The following is a 25,854-nucleotide window of genomic DNA, read 5'->3' as shown; positions in this document are numbered from 1 at the left end:
TTTGACCCAAAGTGACTTTCTCACTGTACAGGTGACCAGAGCACTCAGAGAGGTTGAGGGGATTGGCCTCGATCACACAGCATGTTAACAGGTCTGGAACCCCGGCGTCCCCACTCTCAGCCGGCACTTGTTCTGAGGCACCACATCTCCTCACTGTCTCAGCCATCCTTGACTAGGGAGGACCAAGGTATCAAGATCTTTGTAGAGCACAAGAGGAGATGGTGCTTGGGGAAGTTAAGTGTTGCACTGTCCAGTACAGTAGACCCGAGGCACATGTGGCTATCTAAATGTAAGTGAATTAAGATGACATATTCTGTGCCTGTGTTGCATTAGCCGTATTTCAAGTGCTCAGTAGCAGCATGTGTCCAGTGCCAGCCGTGTTGGACTGTTCAGATGTAGAACATTCCCATCGTCACAGAAAGTTCCACTGGACAGTCCTGCCGAGTGGCTCTTCCAAGGGCAGACACCCATCCAAGCCACTGAGGACTGGGGCCTGGCCACTGCCTTCTGCTCCCCTCCTGATCCTGGCCCTGCCTTGCAGCCAGGGGTGCTGCTGGCTGAAAGCCTTCCCACCCCCAGCCCCTCCTAAACCGGGCATCTCTGTCTCTGAATGGCCTTGCCTTGGCAGATGCTGCTGTTCCACCCACCTCCTAGGGAGACTTTCCGGAGGGCGAGAAGAGGAGGAGGACAGGCGGAAGGGAGCGGGAGAGGAGGAGGAGGAGGATGAAGAAGGGAACAAATGTTTTCTTTAACCTGAGAAACGGCAAGGCAGCGAAACCTCGAGGAAGATACTGTCAGCATCTGAGTAGCAGTGGGTCCCACCTGAATTTCAGGGGGTCAGGAGATCTGGGTCCTAGTCCTGGCTCGGTCACTGACCCCCTGAGTAGCTGTGGGCATAGTACCTTGTCCTCTCTAAGCTTCAGGGAGGCTGCTAAACATCCTGTCTATTGGCCTCATGGGCAGGTCAGAGGACCAGGTCATGGGGATGGCAGCGTGGTGCAGTGAATAGCAGCAGTGGGTCAAGCCCGTATTCCCATTTTGCAGAAGAGGAGCTGAAGGCTGGGAGAGGCCACATGACTTGTCCAATCGGAGCAGCATAGGCAGGTGTTGTGAAGAAGAAACGAGGCAATGCCTGCACATGACAGGGGCTTGGGAGGTAGCTCTTGTTGTCATTTGCTGTCACATGCTTTAGGCACTAGAGAGTCTGATTATATTACAGACAATTTCAAAGCCAGGACTCTGGAGTCAGACAACCCTGGTTTCATCCTCATTTTCTGCTTCTTAAGAATTGTTTGACTTTGGGAACATTACTTTACCTCTCTGAGCCCATTTTCTTCATCTGTAGAAAGAGGTCCATAATAATACAGACCCCTGATAAGAGTTGTAAGGATTTAATGAGTTAATATATGTAAAAGCACTTAGAACAGTGACTGGCACATAGCAAGCAATATTATAATTAATAGCTATTGTTGTTTGTTGATTCAGCCACTGTTAATTGGGTATTTTGCTCCCTGTAGCCAATTGCATCCTAGCAGATACAGTGAGCCACCTCACTGTGGCCACTGCCTTCTGCTCCCCTCACTGGATAAATGTTGGCTATGATGTTTATGATTATTAAAAGGTTTGGTGGGGGTTGTCTTGTGCCCAGCTGAGGAAGGATCATGTGGGCTGGAGGGTGCTATGTTCAGCAGAGGGGAGTGTCTTGCCCTCCTGAGAGGGGCTGACTCTTGGTGGAGCTTGGCCAGGTGCTGCCTGCCACCACACCCAACACCTGGGCAAGGAAGGGAGGTCAGAGGGACAGGTGGGGACATTGAGCTGTGGTTGGCCTCCTCTTTGTTCTGGAGGTATTTTGGGCACTGGTGGGACCCAGATGCCAGGCTCTGAAACAGGAAGGGGTGTGACCGTCCTCCCCTTGGGCTCCTGCCAGCCCAGCTGAGACTTACAGCGAGCCAGTGCATTTAAACAGCCCCCGCTAGCCTGCAGCCCCTGGCGCTGCTGGGTGTGTCTGCCCCTGCACTGGATCACTGGGCATGTGTGTTCCTGCAGGTGGGCACAGGGGTGTTCCCATGTGAATTTTCATTTAGCACCTACAGTGCCAGATAATTTTGCCGGGCACCTTAGAGACCCTGCCTCTCACTGGCCATGCAGCTAGTAGTGTGGTGAGAACTGCAAAGGACAGGCACGGCAAACTTTGTAAAGGCTGCGTGCTGACTGGGTTATGGGGCTGGGGAAGGGGTGCTCAAGGGTTGGGCCCTTCTACAGTGAAGATCCTTGGGCTCCTGGCTATACAACACCAGCTAACAGTGGCTTTAGCCCTTGCTGTTGAAAGTGTGGTCCACAGCCCAGCAGCATCAGCGTCCCCTGGGAGCTTGTTAGAAATGCAACATCTTAGGCTCCTAACAACATCCCCAGTGGTTCATAGCCATGTTAAGGTTGAGAAGCTCTGGCTTAATGGTAATAATGTTCTAGAGCTAACACTTTACAGAGCACTTGCTACATGCAGGCACTGTGCTAAGTATTTTTACATATATTGACTCATTTAATTCTCCCAACAACCAGATGACCCTGAAATTGTTAATATCCTCATAATACAGATGAGGAAACGGAAGCCAAGAGAGGTTAATTAATTTACCCAAGGTCACACAGCCAGTAAGCAGCTTCAAATTAGGGGATTCAAATCTAGCATTTGGAGTCTGCCTTTAACCAGCTCTACTCTGCTTCATTTAGTGGCTGTGTCTACCAAGATTTCTGGAGGTGGATGCTTCCAGGATGGTTTGGTGGCTCAGTGAGCCCTCTAGCTTTTCCCTCTGCAGGCCTCAGCGTGGTGGACCAATCCTGGTTTATCCCCTGGGACTAGGGAGGGGCTTTCCTTCCTAGAGCCCCTTTCTGGCTGTTTGAAAACTTGGTTCTACATGTTAAGGATGGAAGGGAGCAGCTATGGGTTTGGCAATCAGCCAAGCTCCCACCCCACCACCCTGGAGTGGGCCCATCTCCCCTAGATAAAGGGCAAGGATTCAAGGCCCCTGAGAAAGGGCTATGAGAACAGTACCTCCCTAGCCCCCTAGTTGATCCTGAGATACTCCCTGGTGACCATCTGCTTCAGTCTGAGTTCTCCAGAAGCAGACCCAAGACATGGATTTGAATGCAAGTAGTTCACTTGGGATTCTGGAAAACCACGGTGGAGGTGCCCAAGAGAGAGACAGGGTGGGGCAGGCATCCAATAGCATGTGTGTTGAGAAGCCAGCTGCCACTGTGGGCATCCCAAGCTTAATCCTGATGGGGACTCTGGGAGCCAGTGTGAGACAGGTGCCTGAGTGTCATTGCCTGGGAGGCCAGGGAGCCGGGTTATTTATAATCCCACTTTTATCGGTTACTGGTTGATGGCTATTGTCAATTAACTCTTCTACCTTTCCTGTGGCAACGTGGGCTCTGGAGGCCAGAGAAATTCCTTGGGGACCAGAGAAAGATAGGCAAAGGAATGCAGGTGCCAGCAGTTAGGAGTCAGTGAACACTGACATGGTGAGGGTCAGGGGACGTGCGGGAGGGCAGCAGTCTGTTAGGCTGTCTGAGTGCACAGCACCACTGTCTCCCAGCTGCCCAAACCAGACAGCTCCTGCTCTCTCACACTCCATATCCATAGAGCCATGACTGGGCTCTACCTTTTCACTCCTAATTGTCTTTGACTCCATCCATTTCTCTCCATCCCCCCTTGGAGGCAACTCATCCCTCTTGCCTGGATACCTGCAAGTCTCCTTTTCGGTCTAAACCACACAGTCTGTCACTCAGCACTTACTTCTTGTTTCTGCCAGCCTCTCCCAGTCCCAGCTGTGTGCCCCGCTCCTCCACCACCCTGAACCTTTTATGCTTTCCTTCAGCTCACCTCCGGATCTTTGCATACATCTCCCCTTCTGTGTGGCACTCCCTTTCCTACGCCTATACCCCATCTTCACCCTCTGACTCTTTCCTCCTCCACATCTCAGCTAAGAACTGAACATAAGCTTTATCTCCTGTGCCAGCTCCAGTTAATTGGTAGTGGCTTCCTGAAGTGCTGTGTTGAGAAGGATTCTGAAGCCCAGTCCTGGCTTGGCAGGGGTGTTGAGGTTGATCATCGAGGTCTGCCTGGACGTGGGTAAGGGAAGTAGAGCAGCAGGGGCCTGCTATTCCTCGGGCCGTATCAGCAGCTCCCACTGCCCATTCTTTCCCCGCCACAGCACCCATCACTCCGTTGTACTTGTCACATGTGTGTCTGTCTGTCCTACTAGACACTGAGTTTGGTGCCTGCTTAGCACCGGGCCTGGCCCTCAGGGATGCCCTGCAGAATCAGCTGAATAAAGGGTAGGCACAATTAGTAGAGGTACACATGCATTCCTCTCCTTCCCGCCCCTCTCCAGCCTCCTCCATCGCACAGAATCCAGGATCTCAGCATCCTCCCTATAAGCCCGAAGCTCTCAAAGCTGGCTGCCAGTGCCCCTCCTGCTTCTTCCCTCTGCCCCTCGTTGTCTGTGGTGTCTGGGTCGTCAGCACCCAGCTCTCCAGGTGTCTGGGTCATGGTGCCCGCAGCTCTGAAGAGCAGAGTGTAGCCAACCTTTGGGCCACTGCACCTGGCCTCAGGGTTGCTTCCTGTCATGGCTGTGTCCCTAATCACAACAGGGCCTGGATGACAGGGGGTGGTTGGAACCTGCTTCCCCTTCCCCACCTCTGCTGTTTAGCAGAATCATCGTGCCTGAAGGACAAACCAGAATCGCATGTGGCCGTGGACTTGGAAATGGGGATTTGTTTGGTTCTGTTTCATAAGCATGGCACTAGTTGAGCACTTGACTGCACCGGATTCTAAGAAGTGTATCTCCTGTAATACAGCAGCACCGAGGGTGTCCTGCCATTGTTTATTCCTCCTTTGGTGAAAAGGAACCCCAGGCTCTGAGTGGTGAAAAACATGTCTCTACAACCAGTGAATTGGGGAGAGTCAGCATTCAGATCTAGGCCTGCCTGACCCCAAACCGTGGACTGCAAACCCTTGTGCTCCTCTGGGCAAGGCTGAGGTTCCCTCGGGACACACAGAGACAGTGTAGCAGAGTGGTTAAGAAGATGAATCCCGGAGCCGACTCCCAGGTTCAGATCCCAGGTCTGCCACTTACCAGCAGCGTGATCTTGGTCAGGTTACCTAACATTTCTGGGCCTTGGTTTCCCCTTCTAGAAAGTGGGTATTAATAATAAATCCCTGGCTTTCACAGAGTTGGTAAATGAGGGTTGAATGAGTTAATATTGATAACTTAGTCCTATCTGTGCTTGACTCATGGCAAGCTCTTGATCAATAAAAAATAAATCAAATCCCTGGCTTCATGCTCGGGAGCTACGCTCTCACGGGGCGGGGCAGGTTTGGGACTGTCTTGAATACTTGAGAAGCTGGAGTCAGGATTGTATGATGCTGTGCATCCTGGCATACAGTCAATTCTGCTACAACGCTTGTTTTGAAAACGCAAATCTGTTCCAACACGATTGAAATATTCAGGAAGAATTTGAGCACAACACACGTATCGCCTTTACTCAGGTGTGATTTCATCCACGAGAAACACTAGGTGAACACAGGGAACTGTCCCCATAGAGAAACACACAACACACACCTCTCGCATCTGCCTGCTCCCTCAGCCCCCACCGACATCTCCCCGTCTGTCCGTTTCACTTTGTAGTAGCTCACGCTGCAGACCTTCTGACACTCATTTCCACAAGCAAACATCAGGCTGTCTTCAAGGTAAAGCACCATGTTTATTGTAGTAACTATGCACTTCTTAACCGTTTTACATGTTTAAGACTGTGCTACCATTTTTATGTCCGTGTTTTGTTTTTTTTTTTTGAATATGATCCTGACATACTTTTTGGGTGTTGTACCCCTAACCATATTTTCCCTGTAAGCTCTGGAATTTTGCACAGCAGTGTAATTTTTTGGAATGTATATTTCACATTAATGGCATAACTGACTATACTGCAGACTCAGCAAGGCTGTGGGAAGGTGGACAGATGGGTGGGTGGACACATACAGTCAGGCTGTGGATGGATGGACAGAGAGCCCATGAACCTTTCAGGACCACATAACCCATAATCACCATGAGGGCTGTGCTGCCTTTTAATTTCTGATGCAGCTGAGACAGGTGATCTTCTGGAAAAGAGAGTAGAAGTCAAACCGCCGAATAACCCAATTATTTCTTTAACCATCGAAAACACGGAAAATCCAGGGTCCAAACCAAGCTCAAAAGGTTAATAAAAGACAAATGGGTTTCAGCTCCACTTACAAAACTAACAGGATTTGAAATGCAGGAAATCTCATTTCGCCATTAACACAAAATAAAAGGCCAGCAGAACATGGGGTTTAATCCTGTTTCAGGCCTCTGCCTCCACCCACAGCCCCCTGCCCACCCCCCCACCCCTCGCTGATGGCCTGGGCTTGGTCTCCTGCATCCAGATGCCGCACTTCCTAATAGGCCTGGAATCAGAAGTGCCATGAAAACACCACTGAGAGGAAGAAGGGGCTCTCCCAGGCTGGGCAGCAGAGACCCGAAGGCCGTGATATCTCAGTCCTTTCTTCATTCAGGAGATGTTATGTGCCAGGCCAGGTGCTAAGCACCCTGCCTGTGTTATCCTATTGACTCTCCCCAACAACTCAGACAGACGATTCCAGTCTATTCTCGTTTTTAACATGTAACTCAGAGACGTTACCAAACTTACCCCAGGGTGCACAGCACTGGAACGCCAGGTCTGTGTTATGCCAAAGTCTAGTCTTAACCAGTATATTTTCCCAGTTTGGGACCAGCCTAAGGGTTTGGCAGTAAACATTTAATGAGTTTCTACTGCATACAAGGCATGATCTAAGCAGTAGCAAGTGTGTGGTACTTAGTAATTCAGCATGATCTTTCCTACCCCTTTGGGAATGGATCCTATGAGCAGAGATTTTCAAAACATTTAAAACCAGTATAGCATAGGCACCCATCAGTGGAAGGGCTGCACACTATCCCTAGGGTAGGTGTGGGCTTATTTGCAGATCAGAAGATTCAAATGCAGAGATACCAGCAGCTTGCCAGAGGTCACACAGCAAGGGCTTGACCAGTGAGGAATAGAATCAGGTCTGACTTGTATCCTCTGCCTTCCATCCTTTTCCAGGGAAGACCTCAAGGTGGAGCGGGATCTCTGATGCAGTTGGTCCTCTGGCCAGCAGGGACGTACCGCCACTTAATTCTTCTTCCTCTAGCCCCATGGAGGGTGGGACAACCCGTTCAGGGATTCTGGGGCATCAGTCTGGTTCCTTGGCAGCCGGCAAGGCACCCTGGGATAGGAAATCAGGCAGCCGCCCAGATATTATAAACAATTACCGCTAATTACCAGGCCTGCCAGTTCCCCATTGTCTGCTCGCAGTCCCACCAGGAACTGAGGAGCAGACAATGACGATGTTGGAGGAAGCTTTCAATTTCAGGCTGCAGCAGGCCTTACTTTGCCTGGGAGGCTGAGCCCCTTTAGTGCCTTAGAACCCGAGAGGCATCGCCATTTTTCGGGCTTTTGGAGCCCGCACCCTCCTAGCAGAATGGATCCCGGACCCTCGGGTGGCCACGGGAATCGGGTGGAAAGAGATGGGGGCGTGGAGGAAAGGCCAGGTCATAAGCTGTGGGAGAGTCTAGGTCTTAGCTTTGGTGCTGTTAACTAAGGGTCTTCGGATTTGCAAGAATACTGGGTACCCGTTTCCATCCTCAGATATCTGAGTTATTTTTTCCATACTTTCTCTGTAATACTCGCATTATTGTAGAGATAATAGATTCAGAAGCTTTGCCTGGCTTCCAATACTACTCTGCCTGTCTTGGTTTGGCTCTGTCTCAGATACAGTGGGAACATGCTCCCTTAGGGCACAGAGGGACACACAGAACCTCAGTGGCACTCCGGGTTCACTTGACGAGGCATTTGGCATCATTTCCGCAAAGCATCGGGCCCTTTTCTCAGCTCCACCCAGTAAGGACAGGCCCTAGTCCGCTCTGCTTTCAGATTCTCCAAACCTCTGTGGAGTTTCCCATCATCCCCAAGCACTGCCAGTCCAGCCCAAAGACCCAGACCTTTCTCAGCTCTCTCTCCTCCCTCCTTGACTCCCTCTGCTTTCCCAGGCTGGGAATTTGGGGTTGATTTGTTTATTGGGGGGCAGACAACCTGGTTTTGCACCTCTCCTCCCAAGACTGCTTCTTCCTAGATTTTAAACTGAAAAGCCAAGAATCTGACTGTCTTGTTCTCTGCATCCTACTGGGTCATCCCTTGGCGGTGGACCTTAGGGCATCCTGGCTCCTGCCTGAGTGGGGAAAGGGTAACAGGAAATCATGAAAACAAAAAAGCACTCAGACTGAAACCTCAAAGTATTACCCTGCCATCAACTCTGCTGGTAACGTAAGTCCAAACAGAATTTATTGGAATGATGCTGGGACATCTCACATGGCTGAGGAAAGAACTGGGTGGCCAGGACTAGGTGGCTGGTAGTTTGGGACTCTCTACGAGGGCAGGCCATTCACATGGCTCAGTTCTCATGACTTTTTGTCTCCAGGATTCTCTTTTATTTCCTAGTGAGAGTCTTTGCTTGACTGAACTTGGGTCAGCTGTCTGTCCCGGGATCCATCAGCTCTGGCCAGGGGACAGGGTCACTGAATTAGTTTAAGTCAAACCAGTTGCTATAACCAACTCCTTCAGTCAGTGACTTAATACAAACGTTTATTTCTTGCTCATGCAAACTTCAGTGCAGGTGTTTCTGGTTGTTGCACTCAGCCGGGCTCCTTTATTCTTTTTTTTTTTTTAATAATCCAATACATGTTTATAATTTCTCTGTTGCCAGATATTTAGATTGTTTTTATTTTTACTATGATAAATCATCCATGGATAAATACAACCCTTTTGTCCTCAACGTCTTAAAGTCTAGAAGAGTTGACTTCCCTCTTTCCTTCGCGGCTCTATCCTTTCCTGTGTTCTATGACATTGTATAAACCTGCAACGTAGGCCCTCTCCAAGGTCCTGAACTAGACTCTCTTGTCCCTGCCTTGTCTCCATTACCCTCCTTGGAGAGAGGGAAGGACTTACTCTCTCCTGCTTCTCACCAGGCTCCTTTATGCTTGTGGCTTCACCATCCTGAGGACCTCAGGACGTTCTGCTGATGATTCTGGTGGGGGAAGAGAAAAGATAGTATGTGGAAAGTTACCTTCCTTCATCTTCCTCTGTTGCTGGACCTTGTATATGCTTTGCCCTCAATTCAGAGTCTCCTTTCCTGGTCCATCCTGGTCCATTCTAGACCACTGCAGCCAGCAGTGATTGTTCTCTTCTGATAGCCCCTGGGCTCTCACAACCCGAGGTGGGTGGGTAGGGGCCCTGTTGTGCCTTGTAAGAAGACTATTGTCTTCTTTAGTTGTTTCTTTGCAAGCAACATATTTGCCCAACAAAATGGTAAGTTCTTTGTGCACAGGGTCTACTCGTGTCTCTTCACACAGCTCGCTTGGAGTTTTATACGTAAAAGTGTACATACTATTGGGTGACTTGAATTGGGCAGCAGCCTGGTATAGCAGCAGGCACTGCCATCACACAGCCCTCAGGCAACTGTCTTTCTCACTCTGGGCCTCAGTCTTCCAACCTATGAAACAGGGAGTGTGCTGGGTTAGAGTGCTGCAAATAGTTACCTTCCTGTAACTATTTGCAGAGCAAGTGGGTGAATCCTTTGCCAACTATGAGGTTTTGTGAGTAAACAATAAGGTATAAAGACAGAGAGATGTGGTTCAAGCACCAGGCAGCATGTCTAGGGTGTGAAGACTTGGGTGCAGGCAGAGAAGACCATGCTTGAATTGTTCCTTCTGAAGAACTGGGGAAAGGATAGCCTAGCAGAGTGGTTCAGAAGCAGAAGGGGGCACCTGGGGTGGAGCCAGAGACCCCACCTCCCTTGGATGCTCCTCCTCCAGCTCCTTCAAGACTGAGAGTCTAGCAGGTTCCCCAAGAAAGGAGCTGGGGGCAGGTTAGGGGTGTGCTCTCAGAGCAGGGAACAAAGTGTACAGTGCCCTTGAGACCCAAGGTAGGCTCCCCCTCCTGCTTAAAGAACCCCCACCCCACCGGCTGCTGTGGTGAAACCCAGCTCACAGTATCTGCTTGTTCAAAGTTAGCTGTTACTCCTGGGATGTGCCCAGATGGGGAGTCACCTGAGGTTGGCATTAGAAGTGTTGTTTTCAAGTGCTGACTGCCCTGTGAGTTCTGGCTTTAGGTTGGGCTGAACCTGCTTCCTCATCTGAATAATGCTGATAAAAGTAAAAAAAAAACAAAAAAAAACAAAAAAACCTGTCTCCTTTGGTTGTGGTGAGAATCTGATGAGAAAATGTGTTGGGAGTGTTTTAGTCCTGAAGATAATAGGGGTATACCAGGCATGGTACTTAGTGTCTGATCTTATATAATACTTACAGCAGACCTAGAGGTGGGAACATTAGTATTCCCATTTCAGAGATGGGTAAGAAAAAACTAACTAAAATTGGCTTCAGCAAAATAATATAGTAATAATAATATAATAATAATAATATAATAGTTGTCGTTGTTATTGAATTATGTAACAACAACAAAAAAAGATGAAATATCTTGCTTCAGGCAGAGTTTGATCCAGGAGCTCATGCAGTGTCACCAGTGTGTTGGCTTCCTTCATGGGCTCCAGATGGTAGCAGAAGACCTGCCAGAGGCTCCAGTTTTCTGTCTCAGGTTCAGATTAGATGGGAAACGAGCTTCTCATTTCCTACAGTTCAAAGAAAGCTTCCTGGCCAGATTCTTGTGGACTTTGTTGGGCCGCATGCCCAACTCTGAGCCAGTCACTGGCCAAGGAAGGCATGGCCTTACTGGCCAGACTGAGCCCATATCAGCCTCTGGAGCCATGCTCTGCTCCACAGGAATCATTGCCTTGGGGAGGAGGCTCCCTAAGGAGATTTGAAGTCTTGTTCCCAAAGGGAGTGGACATTGGGCAATTGCATAGCAAGAACAAATGCGAACCTCCAAGGCTGAGGTGCTGGCCTTGTGCGTCTCAAACTGTCCAGTGCAAATGAGTCTTCTGGGGCTCATATTAAAAGGCAGATTCTGATCCAGCAGCTGGGGGTGCGTGGTGGGGTGGGCTGAGGAGCAATTCTATTTCTAATTAGCTCCTGGGTGATGCTGCAGGTCTCTGGACCACACTTTGAGTATCATGGCATTAATCATAGGAGCCAGGCACTGACAAGCATCACCTCCCACAAGTCCTACAGCCACTCCAAGAGGCGGATGTCACCATACCCATTTCATGGAGGGGGAACTTGAGGCTTGGCAAGAAGAGGTAGGAGAAAGGTACAGGACACAGAAGCTAAGTCCTAGAACTTTGGAGTCAGAGCTGAGAGTTTAGGGCCATTAAAGTAAGAAGGAGGCAGCGACAGGACACCAGTCTGCCTGAGGCAGGGTGATGGATGTGGACAGAATGGCTGTGGAATGAGGGACATTCTGGAGCTGACTGCCTGAGTCATCAGAGTCCTCAGTTGGCCCTTAGGAACGTTTGTTTTTGTCTCATTTCTTCCTTTTTGCAGTCTTAACTATGGGGGAGTTTGTCTGGCATCGGATGCCCAGTTCAGTGACTTCCTGGGCAGCATGGGGCCAGCACAGTTTGTGGGCCGCCAGACCCTGGCCACCACGCCAATGGGTAAGTGCCCCAGGGCCTCTTTCAAATGGAGGAGGGGGTCCCACCAGAAGCCCTGTGTCTCTCCTTCCTTCCCCTCTGCCTTAGCTCCATCTGCTGAGCACCGAACCTGGAGCCCATTTCATACCTGCCAGGTGCTCGGCAGAGCCCAGGCGCTTGGTGTGGGGATTGGTTATGGTCTTGTCTGGGGCTGGGAGCAGGGGGAGGGGACATCATCCCTCAGCAGAGAGGAGGAGCTGAGTCTTTGACTGAGCTTCCCAGCCACTTCCGAGGCTCATCACTCAGGGCCCATTGCAGGGGACGTGGAGATCGGCTTGCAGGAGCGGAATGGTCAGCTCGAGGTGGACATCATCCAGGCTCGGGGACTGACGGCCAAGCCAGGCTCCAAGACACTGCCAGGTGTGGGGGCTGCCCTCCCATTGGCAGGGTGGGGGTGGAGGTCAGGGAGGATGTCCTGAGGTTACCTGGGTCTAGAAGAGAGAAAATTGGGTCCAACTGTGGGGGATCCCGCAATCCCAAAGCTAGTGACTCACATATAATTAGTGATGTAGGATTTATTCTTGGGACCCAGTTGAGATTGTTGGTTGACCCTGTTGGCGTCCCAGACTGGACTGAGTTCCTGGGGGGCAGGGACCGTTTTTCTTGTTTTATGATTCTACCTGATAGGGCACATGGCTCACCATGGGTGCTTAGCAAACATTTGAGTGAATGAGTCAGCCATGAATGTGTAAGCCAGAGAGGGTGGGCAAGCCAGGGACTGGGAGAGGGGACAGGGTGAGCAAAGGAAGCGGGAGGCAGGCAGCACGACCCAAGTGGGTAGAGTAGGCCCCACCCAACCCTGGCTGCACTCCACCACCCACCCCCACCCGCCCCTGTTGCCTCCTTCTCAGACCCTATAGGGGCACTCCGATCCCCAGCAGTGGGTCCCTCTGCTGCACCCTTTGCCCACCATTTGGGGCTCAGATTAGAACTCACCCTGCTGGCCTCTGTCCCCAGCGGCCTACATCAAGGCCTATCTGCTGGAGAATGGCGTCTGCATTGCTAAGAAGAAGACCAAAGTCGCTCGCAAGTCACTGGACCCGCTGTATAACCAGGTGCTGCTGTTTCCCGAGAGTCCCCAGGGCAAAGTTCTGCAGGTGAGGGGCATGGGGGTGCAGAGTGCAGTACCAGGGGGTGAAGGAGGTGCTCCTAGAGACTGGGGCGTGGGTCTCTGCAGGACCTGATCTAGAGGAAGTAGAGCACTGTAGTTGATCTGAGCACATACCTTGCTGTGTGACTTTGAATAAGTTCCCTTCTGAGCCTCAGCTTCTTCATCTGTAAAATGGGGATACAAATATTACCCACTGATAACATTACCGTGACAGCAGAATGTGTGCTTTGTACAAGAAGAGCATTTGGACGTTTGACCTGTAGTCAGTGCTCTACAACTGGCTGCCATCATCATCATCACCACCACCACCATCATCACGACCACCACCACCATCATCATCACCACTACCAAGATCATCACCATCACCAACCTCTGGAGGCCAGGGAGTTGGCACGGAACACACTGATAAAAGCTGAAAGTCTATGAAGGATCCAGAGAGGTCTTTGGCTCTCTTGCTTTTAGGAGGATGCTAGTGGTTGCTCAAACCTGGAGCTGGAAACAGCTGCCCATCATGGGTAGGGCAGGGCCCTGGTTGGATGCCTGCAGGAGCCATGTGCCTGCTCTCTCAGAGCTGCTGCTGGGCACCTCTGGCTTGTACCTCAGTTTCTTGCTCCTAACCTGGGTGAGCAAAGCAAACAAGAGTAGGGCTAAGGTGTTGTAAGTCACCAAGACAGGGAGACTTTTGCCAAACTGGGAAGCCCAGGTCCTGTGTAGGGTAGTCTTTCAACTTGTGGACTGAGACCCACTAGTGAGTTGTGAAATCGATTTAGTGGGTCTCAACAAGTATTTTTTTTTAATGGAATGGAATTGGAAATAGGACTTGGAAAGAACATTTCTCACTCCTAGTAAGGTAAGTCTTATTTGGTGGGGCACTTGCTTCAGTTATGAATCTCATATGTTCACCATAAATATCTGTCTTACTGTGTATACCTGTCAAAAAAGTTTGGAAAAACCCTTCTGGTCATTTGCTGCAAATGACATTATCATTCTTTTTAATGACTGAATAATATTCCATTGTGTGTGTGTGTGTGTGTGTGTGTGTGTGTGTGTGTGTGTGTCCGTCCATCCGTCTGTCCATCACAGTTTCTTCAGCCAGTCATCTGTTGATGGTCACATAGATTGTTTCCATGTCTTGGCTGTTCTAAATAATGCTGCTATGAACATTAGGGTGCAAGTATCTTTTAGAATTAGAGTTTTTGTGTTTTTCAGATATACACCCAGGACTGGGATTGCTGGATCATACGGTAGCTCTATTTTTAGTTTTTTAAGGAACTTCCATACTGTTTTCCATAATAGCTGCACCACTTGACATTCCCACCAGCAGTGTAGGAGGGCAGTCTTTTCTCCACACCCTCTCTGGCATTTATCGTTTGTGGACTTTTTGATGATGGCCATTCTGACTGGTGTGAGGTGACACGTCATTGCGGTTTTAATTTGTGTTTTTCTAATAATTAGTGGTGTTGAGCACCTTTGCATGTGCCTGTTGGTCATCTGTACGTCTTCTTTGGGAAAAAAATGTCTATTTAGGTCTTCTGCCCATTGTTTGAATGGATTGTTTGGTTTCTCAATATTGAGTTGTATGAGCTGTTTATGTATTTTGAATATTAACCTCTCGTCAGTCCTATTATTTGCAAATATTTTATCCCTTTCTGCAGGTTGTCATTTTGTTTTATTGATGGTTTCCTTTGCTGTGCAAAAGCTTTTAAGTTCGATTTGGTCCCATTTGCTTATTTTTGCTTTTATCTCTTTCCTTGGGAGACTGATCTAAGAAAATATTTGCTACAATTTATGTTAGAGAATGTTTTGTCTGTGTTCTCTTCTGGAAATTTTACAGTGTCATGTCTTATATTTAGGTCTTTAAACTCTTTTGAGTTTATTTCTGTGTATGGTGTGAGGGAGTGTTCTAATTTCCTTGATTTACATGTAGCTGTCCTACCAGCCAGTTTTAAAAACTTTGTTTTTGATGATCTGGATGGAAGTAGAGGGCCGAGGGTGGGGCATGGGGCAGGTAGGACACTCACAGTGTAGGGTCAGCCTTTAAGGCCTAGGCTCCAAGATGAGGTGTCTGGAGGATGGAACAGAAAGGGCAAGACTGGAGGCAGGAAGCCAGTCATTCAAATGGTGCCACTGGAGCCAGAAGAATATGGTGGAACTTGAGCCATTTTCAGGCGGTGAAATTCACAGGACTTGGGGATGAATCGGGCATGGAGGTGACCCCGGGTTCTGGTTCCAGGCCTGTGAGTGGCATTGGCAGGATTTGAACCACTGTGTCTCTTGCCCCACAGGTGATCGTGTGGGGGAACTACGGGCGGATGGAGCGGAAGCAATTCATGGGTGTGGCCCGCGTACTGCTGGAGGAGCTGGACTTGACCACCCTGGCCGTGGGCTGGTACAAGCTCTTCCCCACCTCCTCCATGGTGGACCCAGCCACGGGACCCCTGCTTCGGCAGGCGTCCCAGCTGTCCCTTGAGAGCACCGTGGGGCCCTGTGGTGAGCGATCTTAGTGCTAGGGATGGGGAGGGGCTCCCCAAGATGGCCTGGAGACTGCCCAGCCCCGACCTGGGACCCCAGGCCCAGGGGCACATTGAACGGAGGAGGATGGGGTTCTCCCCCACAGAGGGGAAGCAGAATGGGGAGACCTGACCCCCAGGGCCCCTCCTCACCCCTTCTTTGCCTCCTACCCCCTGAGACCTTCCCTCTCCCAATGGGATTGGCTGCACTTTTGACTTGGCCAGTTCTTGACCTGGTGGATGTGGCTGCAATCTGGAGAAAGGAAAGACTGAGGTGGCAGAGCAAACCATTCTCCTGCCCCAGACACTGTCCGACTGCTCCCCCTTTTTGCCTCCTTGGAAGCTCGCTGCCCGGAGCCAAGTCCAGAACCCAGCGGCCATCTCCATGGTGCCAATTACCAGCAAGTGTCTTTCCTGCGGCACCGGGTTCAGGCAGCTACTCCTGCCCCGTAGCCAATGGGGCAGCTTTGCAAGGATCCGGAGCCAGCTCCGGGGCCCCAGAGCCTCCCACTTGAAGAGGAGCTCAGGCCTCCCTCCACCTGCCTGTGGAAGGAGCTTTGCCGCAGCCTGTTCGAGTCCATCTGTTTGTCCCCTCCTGCCTGCCCCTCTTCTGGTGGCTCTAGGAGTTGGGGTCCAGCAGGGACCAAAGGAAAGGAGGAGGTTCTCAGGGCCTGGCACAGACCCCCAGGGGGCCTGGCTCTGTGGGATTGCAACAAGCTAGTTTGCAAACCATTGGTAGACTGGAAAGAACAGTGTTGTCTTTGTTTTGCTGGAGGAGCTGTTGGACCCTGATTTTCAAGAACCCTAGCCTCAGAGGGTTTACCATCTCTGAATCTTGGGGATGCTGGATTGGAGAGGGAGTCTAAAGAAAGCTGAGATTGGGGCTGGTGGTGCCAAGGCGAGGGCTTCCCAAGTAGGAGAATCCCTCCTTGTTGGATGAGGTCAAAGGTCATCTTGTCTGTCCCTCTGCCTCCAGGCTAGAGGTCTGGGGAGGCAACAGAACTCCCCAATTTTAGTCTTTTTAAACAAACCATCCTGTGCTAAGGGCAGAATCCACCGCCCTGGCCTCAGTAACCTTGGCTCACGGAGAGAAACAGAGTGAGAAGAGGCGTGAGTGTATGAGTCGGGAGATTCCTTCTCTAGCAGGCCTGGGTAGCTGCCTGCCCGGCCCAGCCCGGCCCTCCCCTCCCCGGGACCTGCGGAAGCCCCTTTGCATGCTGGGGAGGACGCAGGCTGGCCCCTCACTGTAGAAGCACATTTCTGCCCCCTCCCCTGGGAGGCACCCAGCAGCCCACTACCCACCACCCCTCATTACCCAGTCCTGCTGTGTAGGGCGTAGTCCAGGTTAGCTGGGTAGAGTTAGCGTGCCAGGCCCTGGGCCTGGTCTTAGCTCACATCGAGTCCTTACAGAGTCCCGGACAGGGGCGGGAGGAAACATAGTGCATTCCAGGAGATGGCCTTCTCCTCGCTGGCCTGGGCCTGGATCCGGAGCCTGATCCACAGGAGGCCGGCGCCGCCTCCTCCCCCTCCCCCTCACACCCCTTCCCCATGTAGGGTTGTAGCTGGACCTGCCCACAATACTCAGATGTTCTGATTTATTACCCTTGATACTGATTTTATTTAGGAAGCACTCCTGAGGATGTGGGCCTTGGCAGAGAGGTCCTGGGCTCCATCAGAGGAGAGCATTTTCCATTGAAGATGCCTGGCTGTGTTGGGTCCCACCTTGTCCCTGGTCCCTCTCTAGGCTACTTGACCAGGTGATTCCTTCCGCCTGGAAATCGCCCCACCCCTCAGCCTGTTTCAGCCCTGGACCTCCTTTAAAGTTATTGCACCTCCATGCGCTGGGAAGGGGAGACGGAGGTGCCCCTTTTATCCAGGTGGCCGGCAGACCTTCCTGGGATTGCGGCGCTGGAATCCCAAGGTTGGGGTAGGAAGTAGCAGGGCTCTGGAGGGACTCCCATCAGAGGCTTAGAATCAGCCCCTCCCCCATGTGTTTTTTTTTAAACCAGTGTGATTTCTCTGCCGTTCGTTTATTACTCACCATTTGGAATATTTTGAGCCAGGAGAGCGCCTTCTCTCTCCAGCTGGCACTGCTCTGGTAGTTCAGGACTAGCTTTTCAAAGATGGGGCGGAGCCTAGCTGCCCCATCCAGAGGGAGGCGGGGCGCAGTCTGTGCACCCCAGCCTGAGCCCACCCTCAGGTGTCTGCACAGCCTTTATAAAGAGAGAGAGCGCTCCAAAGCAATAACATCCAGAGGGTGGTCACCGAGGGCCCCCCTCAATGACTTTCTTGTTTGTTCTGTGAAATCTCAGCTCACCTCCTGGAGGGGTGGGAGGGGGGCTGGAGCCCTCTTTCTTTGTATCATTGTCGTGAGCACATGGCCGCCTTCCGAGGGGGCTCTGATCATTTGGCGTGGGAATCACCGTCTGTCCTCACCAAGGGATAGGGGTTTGGGAAGGGGCTGATGATTCTCATTATTAGATTTGGGGAACCTTAAAGCCCACTTCTGTCTGATCCTTTGCCAGCTCAAACTCCACCATCTGGAGAGAAGCAGAGTGTGGAGCTGGGGGGATTAGGGGTGGGGGTGCTGGGGTCTCTAGGGAACAATTCGCTTTTCAGTCTCTGGGCTGGAGGTCACATGCAGGGGTACCATGGGAGGGAGTCATTGCCACTTTCCTTCTCCAAAATCTGCCTGTCATACTAAAGGGAAAGGGCTTTGGGACCATCAGTGGAGTCATTTCCATTTTACAGATGAGGAGACCGAGGCCCAGGGTGGGGAAGAGTCACCTCTGGGGTCCCCTGTGAGTTTATGTCTCCCCCTGCCTGGGTCTCCTCGTCCACCCGAGGCTGAGCTGGAGACAGGGCAGGACAAGGTGGGGCCGCTATTTCCCACAACATTGCCTCCGCCCTTCCCTCCCTGGAGCCTCCCAGGGGCCTTGAATAGATGGGCAGGGTGAACTGTAGCCCATCTGAGAGGGGAGGAGTCTGCGGCTTCAAATCTGGAAGTGACTTGCCCAAGACATGACCCATCAGCAAGTGAGCCGTGGGGCCAGAGCGGGGGGCCCACTGTGCTCCCATCTTAATGGGACAGGAGCCCGTTGCTCCAGGGCACATCTGCCATGATAAATATCTGTGGCCTTTAAGCCCTGGGCCACCCAGCCCTACTTGGTTCCACCTCGATGGGCCAGTAACTTTTCTGGGCCATGGTTTGGAGGAAAAGTTTGCCATAGAGACCTTGTTCTCCTGGGGGCCTGGCCTGGCTGACTGAGGCTGTGCAGGATTTGGTCCAGGCCTTGATGTCTAAGTGGGGGCTCCCACTGAGGGGCCATCGTCCCTCCAGGGCCAACTTGAGGGAGGCAAGACACCAGGCCCTCCCTGGGACTGTGTGGGAGTGAGGCGGCTATGGACCACCTCATCTTAAGGAAATCCTCACCAAACCTTCAGATGTGATAACACTGATCTTCCCATAGTGCTTTGCAAACCTTTTTGTTCTCAAAGTGCTTTTACCTCGCAGATACCCTCCCAGGAGCCCCTAAGCAGTTGGTGGGGGCCTGTGTTATCAGCCCTGTTTTACAGAAAAGGAAACTGAGGCCCTGGGAGGGGAAGGCACCTGCTAAGGTCCAACTATGAGTTGGCAGCTGAGCCTGGACGAGAACTCTGTTCTCTAACAGTTGAGAGATCTTTCTTTGACCTGGGGTGAAGCAAAGAGTTGAGGTCATGCACTTTGCAAGTTGATTTACCACCCATTTCCCTGAAGCAGGCGCTCACAGGGACACCCAGGTGCTCAGGGCAGCTCTGAGCCTCGCTGCTCTTGGAGCACAGCTGCTGCGTCCGGCAAGGCCACCTGCATTTATTTACTGAGCAGCAGCGCTGTGCCAGGCCCGGGGGACTGGGGTGCCCCACTTCCATCCCCCGTTCCCCTGTCACGACTCCCTTGGGCTCCGGGAGGCCCCGTGTCTGTATAGCAGCACCTCCGAGCAGACAGGAAGCTTCCATGTCCACGAGCTCATCCAACTCTCCAGCTCTGTGTGGGAGGCGCTGACTGCCCGTTTGATTCAGCTTCTGTGAGGATGAAGTGAAGACTTGAACCCGGGGCCTCAGGCATCCTCTCGAGCCCTTTTCCTCTACCACTGCCCCCTGAGAGGGTGGCAAGAAGGCTGGACCCCTGGTTTTCAGGCCCACTCTCCGCTCACTCACCTTTCCCCTTTCCCTCTCTGGGAGCAGAAGCCCCTCGGGCTTTGGGGGAGGGAGGGTTTCCAGGGCCCCTGGGTTGGAGCAGGTCACGTTGCATTGTGTTCATGACCATGTAGCTCATGTTGAAAATTAAAGTTTTTGGCTTTTCTAACCTGGCTTGCTCTGCTTTGTGTTGACACAGTTCAATTTGGGACGTTAGTTTTAAAGAGCTGAGTGCTACGGGACGTCAGCTTTGTTAATGCCCCCTCATGGGGCCCAGGCCTGTCCCAGGAACCCTTCCAGAAATGCACAGAAGGGAACAGAATTATGTGTGAACCCAGTCATTTTACAGGAAACTGAGGCCCAGGGAGGGAATGAGATTCCCCGAAGTCACATTGTGAGTGACCTCACAGTTCCCAGAAAAGACAACATCCAGGTAGTCCCAGAGACATGATGTAGGGAAGGCCCCCTGCATTGCAAAAGGGGTCAGGCCAAGGACAAGGAGCATCGCATTTGGGGGTGGGGCCAATTCCACCGCACACACTGAGTAAGAGAATGAGTAATCATTTAAATATTGCAGAGATTTGCCCACTGGTTCACACTGGACGGTAAGTGTTTCCCTTCAGTCCATCTGATCCCTTTGCTTGTCACAGAGGGAGCAGCTGGCCTCACAGGTAGGATTCCAGTGTTGAAAGTCGTGCATTTCCCCTGCAACACGGAAACCCACCTCTTCACACAACAGAAATATGGGCACCTGCTTCCGCTCCATTGGGCTAGCTAGTGACATGGGCCTGTGATGTGCCACGCCCTCCTGAAACAATTTGGATCACAAGGGCAATACTGTGTGCATTCGGGGTGACTTTAGAGTCGTGCTTGTGCTTATGATGCGACTTTAATATATTTTTGAAGAGGAGGGAGGGGCTTGCCGCAAGAGGTAATGAGAAGCCGCTTGTGGCAGAGGACGGCATTGAGGCCACAGCCCCTCACCCCTCTCCAAGCTCTGGGGAGGGTGCACCGACAGGTGAGTCCAGACCCTCCGGTTCTAGGATCTAGCTCCGGCCAGGGGTAGGGCCATCAGATGGACTTCCGTCGAGCCGGAGGCCTGCCTGCCCTGCCGTCGCCAAACTCAGTCCCAGGGCTCGCGGGGGGCGAGAAGCCCAGATTGTCGCGGGCCCACAACTCCAGCTGGTGGATGCGGTAGGAGACGGAGGTGGAGCCTGCGGGGCATCCTGGGCGGCGCGGCCGGGAGGGGCCGCGGCTCTCGGGCGCCCCCCGGCGGAGCGGCCTGGCAGCGCGCTCGGGCGCATCCGCGCTGGCGGCCAAAAAGCGCAGGACCACGAGGTTGAGGAAGGCACCGATGACTGCGAGCCCTAGGAGGATGTAGAGGAAGCTGAAGACCACGTAAGGTGGCTTCCTCTGCAGCGCCTCGTCGCTCTGCAGCGCCACGAAGTCGCCGAAGCCGATGGTGGTGAGGGTGATGAAGCAGTAGTAGAAGGCGTGGAAGAAGGTCCAGCCTTCGAAGTGCGCGAAGGCCGTGGCCCCGAGGGCCAGGGTGGCCGCGCACACCATCAGCCCCGCCACCACCATGTTCTTGGTGGACACGCGCGGCCGCCGCAGGCCCAAGCGGCGCTTAGACGCCAGCAGGAGGCGCCGCACCAGTGCGTTCAATCGCTCGCCCAGGCTCTGGAAGGTGACCAGCGTCAGGGGGATGCCCAGGAGGGCATAGAACATGCAGAAGACCTTGCCTGAGTCCGTGCCCGGCGCAGCGTGGCCATACCCTGGATGGAGAGCGGAGGGAAGGGTTGGTGAGTCCTCGTCTCCATCTCACACTCTCACCCACTTCCTTCCCCGGGTCTCTCTCTCCATCCCCCAAAGCCGCCAGAGCATCTTCAAATGCTAGTTCTAACTAATCATTCCCTGGCTGTAAAGCCTTCCATGGTTACTCATAATCGCCCCAAATTGTAAACAACCCAAATGGCCTTCATCTGGGGAATGGATAAACAACCTGTGGTACATCCATGCAGTGGAATTTGTTTCAGCAATAGAAAGGCATTTACTACTGTTTCCTCGGCAACAAAGGATGGATCGCAGATGTCTTATGCTGAGTGAAAGAAGCCAAGCTCAAGAGGCTACATACTGCATGGTTCCATTTAAGTGACATTCTGGGAACAATCTGGCAAAACTATAGGGACAGAGAACAGATCTGTGGCTGCCAGTCCTTGGGGTTGGAGGAGGGGTTAACTAACTATAAAGTGGCATGACAGAATTTTGGAGAGTGATATAAATGTTTTATGTCTTGATTGTGGCTGCAGCTACAATGACAGGTTTTTATTTTTGGCAAAACCCACAGAAGTGTACACTGAAAAACTGAATTTTGCTGTATGTAAGTTGTGCATTGATAGAAAAAAAAAAGTAAAATCTTTCATGGCTCCCCAGGACCCCCAGGGTAAAGTCCCAGTTCTCAGGTGATGGATGTCCAAGCTCAACCCCCTCACCTCTCCAAGCCTTCCCCGGTGTTGTTTCCCCAACCATGCCCCTCCTCCTCATGCCTTTTCTCATGGCTCTCCCCGCACCCACAATGACCTTTTCCCCCTGCCCCAGTCCACATCTCCCTTCTCAGATCCTGCTCCAAGCCAGCTGTCACCAAACACCTCTTCAGTCTGGTGGAGTTCCTCACTCAGTCCCCTCAACTGTTGCAGGGGACATAAACATGAGTGGGCGTCCCTGAGTCTTGGCACACTGGGCCATCACCATGGAATTAGTGGATACGTGCCTGTTCCAGGATGAAGAAGTGAAAGCTTTCATGATATTCTCAAAGGGCCCCATAACCCAAGAAAAGTCAGGTGGTCCCTCCCCAGCAGAATATGCCTCCTCTAGCAAATTGGCCCCATCTGCCAAAAGGTAAATACACCTTTGGCCTATGCAGTTCCACAGTTAGGAAGGTAGTCTTCCAAAACACACACACACGTGCAAAGTGAGGTATATGCATGAGTTGTTGCAGCATTTCTGGTCATAGCAAAAATGAGAAAGAGCCTAAGTGTCCATCAGTAGGGGCCAGGTTAAATAAGCCATGGTGCTGTCTAAACGACGGAATACTCCACAGCTCTGGTTCCAGCTGGAGGTTCTTTTGCCCCTGAGGGGGCAGTTAGCAACATCTGGAGACATTTTTGGTTGGTAGAGCTGTGAAGTGGTGGCTGTGTGCTCCTGGAGTCTAGTGGGTAGAGGCCAGGGTCCTGCTTAACCTCCTGTGATGCACAAGACAGCCCCCACCCCAAGCAAGAGTATCTGGTCCAAAATGTTGGCAGTGCTGGGAGTTGAGAAGCCCTGCTGTTCAGCCAGGGAAACGAGGACACAGTTCTTCAAGGATTGATATAAAAAAAACACCAAAATATACGAAGTGAAAAAAGCAAAAGCATGTATAATATAATGTCTATATAGGTGTGTGTTTTAAAGGATTGTATTGGCAGAGAATATAGTCAGAAGGGTACTCAGAAAACAGATCATTGCAGTTGATCCAGGGAAAGGAATTCATGCGTTGAGGGGCGAGGTGAGAGGCAGACTTCTTTTTCATCCCGTGCCTTTTCTACCCTGTGAAGTGTGTACTGTCTGCATACATAACATTTGAAACAGCAGCGCAATATATATATTTATAGATCTGACTCCACTTCCATTTTTCTATTTCATTGTCCTATCAGTCTGCCTCTATCTATTACTGAGGGGTGGGGAGGGTCTCTGCCAACCACTAGACTATGAGGTCCTTGAGGCTAGAGACCATGCCGGTCTTTTCTCTGTGTCCCTCGTCACCAGTGCTCTGTACAGAGCCTGACACAGACCAAGGACTGAATGAAAGTTTAATAATCAATAATCAAGCCAAACTGAAAGCAGAGCTGAGTGTGAGACAGAGAAGCCTCTTTAGGAATAAGGGGTCAGGCAGTGCTGTTTCCAGCTGTTTGGGGCTATGTCAGGTTTTGACAGAAAGGAAAAATGAATAATGATGATAACTAAACATGCTAGGTACTCTACATGGATTATTTTTTTTTTGTCCCAGTGACTGGATGAGATGATATTATCATCCCCATTTTACAGATAAGGAAACCAGGTTTAGAAGGAGGAAGCTGCCCAAAGGTCACAGGGCTGAGCTATTAAGCACTATCCTCCATAGCTTCTCAGTAACTCTCTCCTGTCTATGCAGAGCTCAACTCCTGGGTTCTGGCGCCTGGTTCTCTGCAAGGCTGGCTGATGCAGCCTGGACCACACGGCAAATGCTGGCGCCCCCAGGTGGCCATGAAAGGCAAAATGCTTGCTGTTTCCACTCAAGTCTCTTTTCACAGGATCCCAGATGCAGATCAGAGAGAAGCAGTCTGGAGGGGACGCCAAACCTAGCTGGGAGGCCTCCAAAAAATGTGGAGGAGGGCAGAGGAGGTGGATAGGGTCCCACACCACCGGGCACAGTGACAGGGAGGGTCTTAGGCTGAGCCAAGATAGGGAAGCAGGTGGCCCATGTTGACAGGAGGGGTCAAAAGGGCTGAATGGGAGCTGGGCCCACAGTTGGCAAATAATGAACAGCACATTTTACACACTTGACCTCACTTAAACCTGGCAGTCTCCCAGTGAGGTAGCAACAACTGCATTTTGTAGTTGAGGAAACCAGGGCTCAGAGAGGTACAATCAAATGCCAGAGACGGCAGGAGGCAATAGAGATGAGAACTGAACTCTGGTCTATGTAATTGTAGAACTCAGGCTTTTGACTACACTGCTGAACCCACAAAGTCACACTGACTTGCAAGAGCATCCCGGAGGAGCTTTCTCCAAGGTGCTAGCTTCCGGGGTCGTGGTCCAAGCCCAGATTGGCACCTGGACATCTATAGCTGGGGCCTGGGGAGTGGCTGGCACCCAGCGTGGAGCCCTGTAGAACCTGCTTCTCTCCTTTTCTGCTTCCCCAGGCTGAGGCTTAGCAGGTACCAGCCAGACGGTAGCCATGGCAACGGCTGGCAGGCCAGATGCTGCAGAGGAAGTGCTCTGGATCCCCGAGGGTGAGGTCCAAAGCTGGTGGTAATCAGTCATTCCTTCAACAAATATTTATTGAGTTTCTACTACAGGCTAGGCACTGGCCATCCCACAGTGACTAAGATAGACTAGGTGCTCGTTCTCTTTGTTACAATACAAAAATCAATCTTTTTTTTTTTTTAGTGCTTTCTAGGTCCTGTATCAGACCCTGTGCTGAAACTTTCTGCATATATTATCTCCTTGATGATAATTGCCCCACCACAGCCTTGAGATAGGGTCTGTTAGCACCCCTATTGTACAGAGGTGACAACTCGGGCTCAGAGAGGTTAAGCAACTGGTCTGAGGTCACACAGCTAGCGTGTTGCAGCCAGGCAAGGAAACAGCTCCAGCCACTTGGGCTTCTGGCCCCACTCCATCCGTCTCCCCCTGGGGCGTTTCTGACAGTCCCACGGGCCAGCTTCTTGGCAAACGGGACCTACTGGCTCCTCCCAGGCTTGCCTGCGCGGAAGCATAGAGCGCATTCGACAAAGGGAAGCGAGCTGAAATGACTGGTCCAAAGTCATCCAGCTGATCAGGGGCAGAGATGGGATTCAAACCCAGGGGCGCCTCAGGCGGCTGGGGATGGAGCGAGCGCCGAGGGGAGTCGCCGGGGCCGCTCACCGATGGTGGTGATGACGGTGATGGCGAAGTAGAAGGAGCCGGCGAACTTCCACTGGCGGCCGGCGCGGTGCGGCTCGGCTTGCAGCGCCAGGCGCTCCAGCTCGCGGTAGTCCTCGGCGGAGAAGCCGTACTTCCTCCGCAACTCACTCCGCTTCTGGGCCAGCAGCAGCTTGCGGCCGCTCTCTGCCTCGGACTCGAGCGCGTCGAAGACCGCGGCGCCCACCAGCAGGTAGGACAGGATGCACAGGATGAGCGCGGCGGTGCGCACACTCTGCTTCCTCATCGCGGAGCCCCGGGCCCCGCTCGCCGGCCCCGTCCATGCGCCCCGACGGCCGCCCGCGCCCCAGGAGGCAAGCGCCTCGGCTGCGGGCGGCTGCGGGGCGGCACCCAGAGGTGGGGCCTCGGGGGGCGGGGCGGGGCGAGGAGGGCAGAGAGGGCTCCTCCCTGCCTCCTTCCGCACAGCTGCCTTTGTTTACCCTGGGGCTAATGTGTCTGCAAATAGTGACATCTGGAGCAAAGCGTCCAAAGCCCAGGTCTGCAGGAGTCGCATCTCCACCACTATGTTGTCCTGTAACCTTGGGCAAGTCATTCCTTCCGTCTGTCATTAAACAAATATTTACCAAGAACCTACTGATGCAAACAAAATTCCTAGTGTAAAGAGA

General features: G+C 52.0%; 2 protein-coding genes across 3 annotated transcripts in view; one reads left to right on the top strand and one right to left on the bottom strand.

Annotated features, from left to right (window-relative positions):
- The window catches only part of RIMS4 (regulating synaptic membrane exocytosis 4), a 55,917-nt gene extending 36,220 nt beyond the window's left edge, over nt 1-19,697 (top strand). For both annotated transcript variants that reach the window (XM_072944285.1, XM_006202507.4), the window contains exons 3-6: nt 11,583-11,695; nt 11,990-12,091; nt 12,689-12,828; nt 15,128-19,697. In XM_072944285.1, the coding sequence (XP_072800386.1) occupies nt 11,583-11,695; nt 11,990-12,091; nt 12,689-12,828; nt 15,128-15,346 (574 nt within the window). In that variant the 3' untranslated portion in view covers nt 15,347-19,697. The remainder of the gene's footprint in view (nt 1-11,582; nt 11,696-11,989; nt 12,092-12,688; nt 12,829-15,127) is intronic.
- Nucleotides 19,698-20,572: 875 nt separating this feature from the next.
- On the bottom strand, nt 20,573-25,516 carry KCNK15 (potassium two pore domain channel subfamily K member 15). Its single transcript, XM_072943592.1, has 2 exons — nt 25,193-25,516; nt 20,573-21,303 (listed from the first exon to the last, which is right to left on the bottom strand). The coding sequence occupies exons 1-2, from the start codon at nt 25,473-25,475 to the stop codon at nt 20,600-20,602; spliced, it is 987 nt and encodes a 328-aa protein (XP_072799693.1). The 5' UTR covers nt 25,476-25,516; the 3' UTR covers nt 20,573-20,599.
- Between the last annotated feature and the right edge of the window lie 338 nt (nt 25,517-25,854).

Source organism: Vicugna pacos, chromosome 19 (assembly GCF_048564905.1).
Source record: "Vicugna pacos chromosome 19, VicPac4, whole genome shotgun sequence".
In the NCBI taxonomy this organism is placed as follows: domain Eukaryota; kingdom Metazoa; phylum Chordata; class Mammalia; order Artiodactyla; family Camelidae; genus Vicugna; species Vicugna pacos.
The sequence above is the reverse complement of the archived record's forward strand: the minus strand, read 5'-3'. Positions and strand labels throughout refer to the sequence as shown.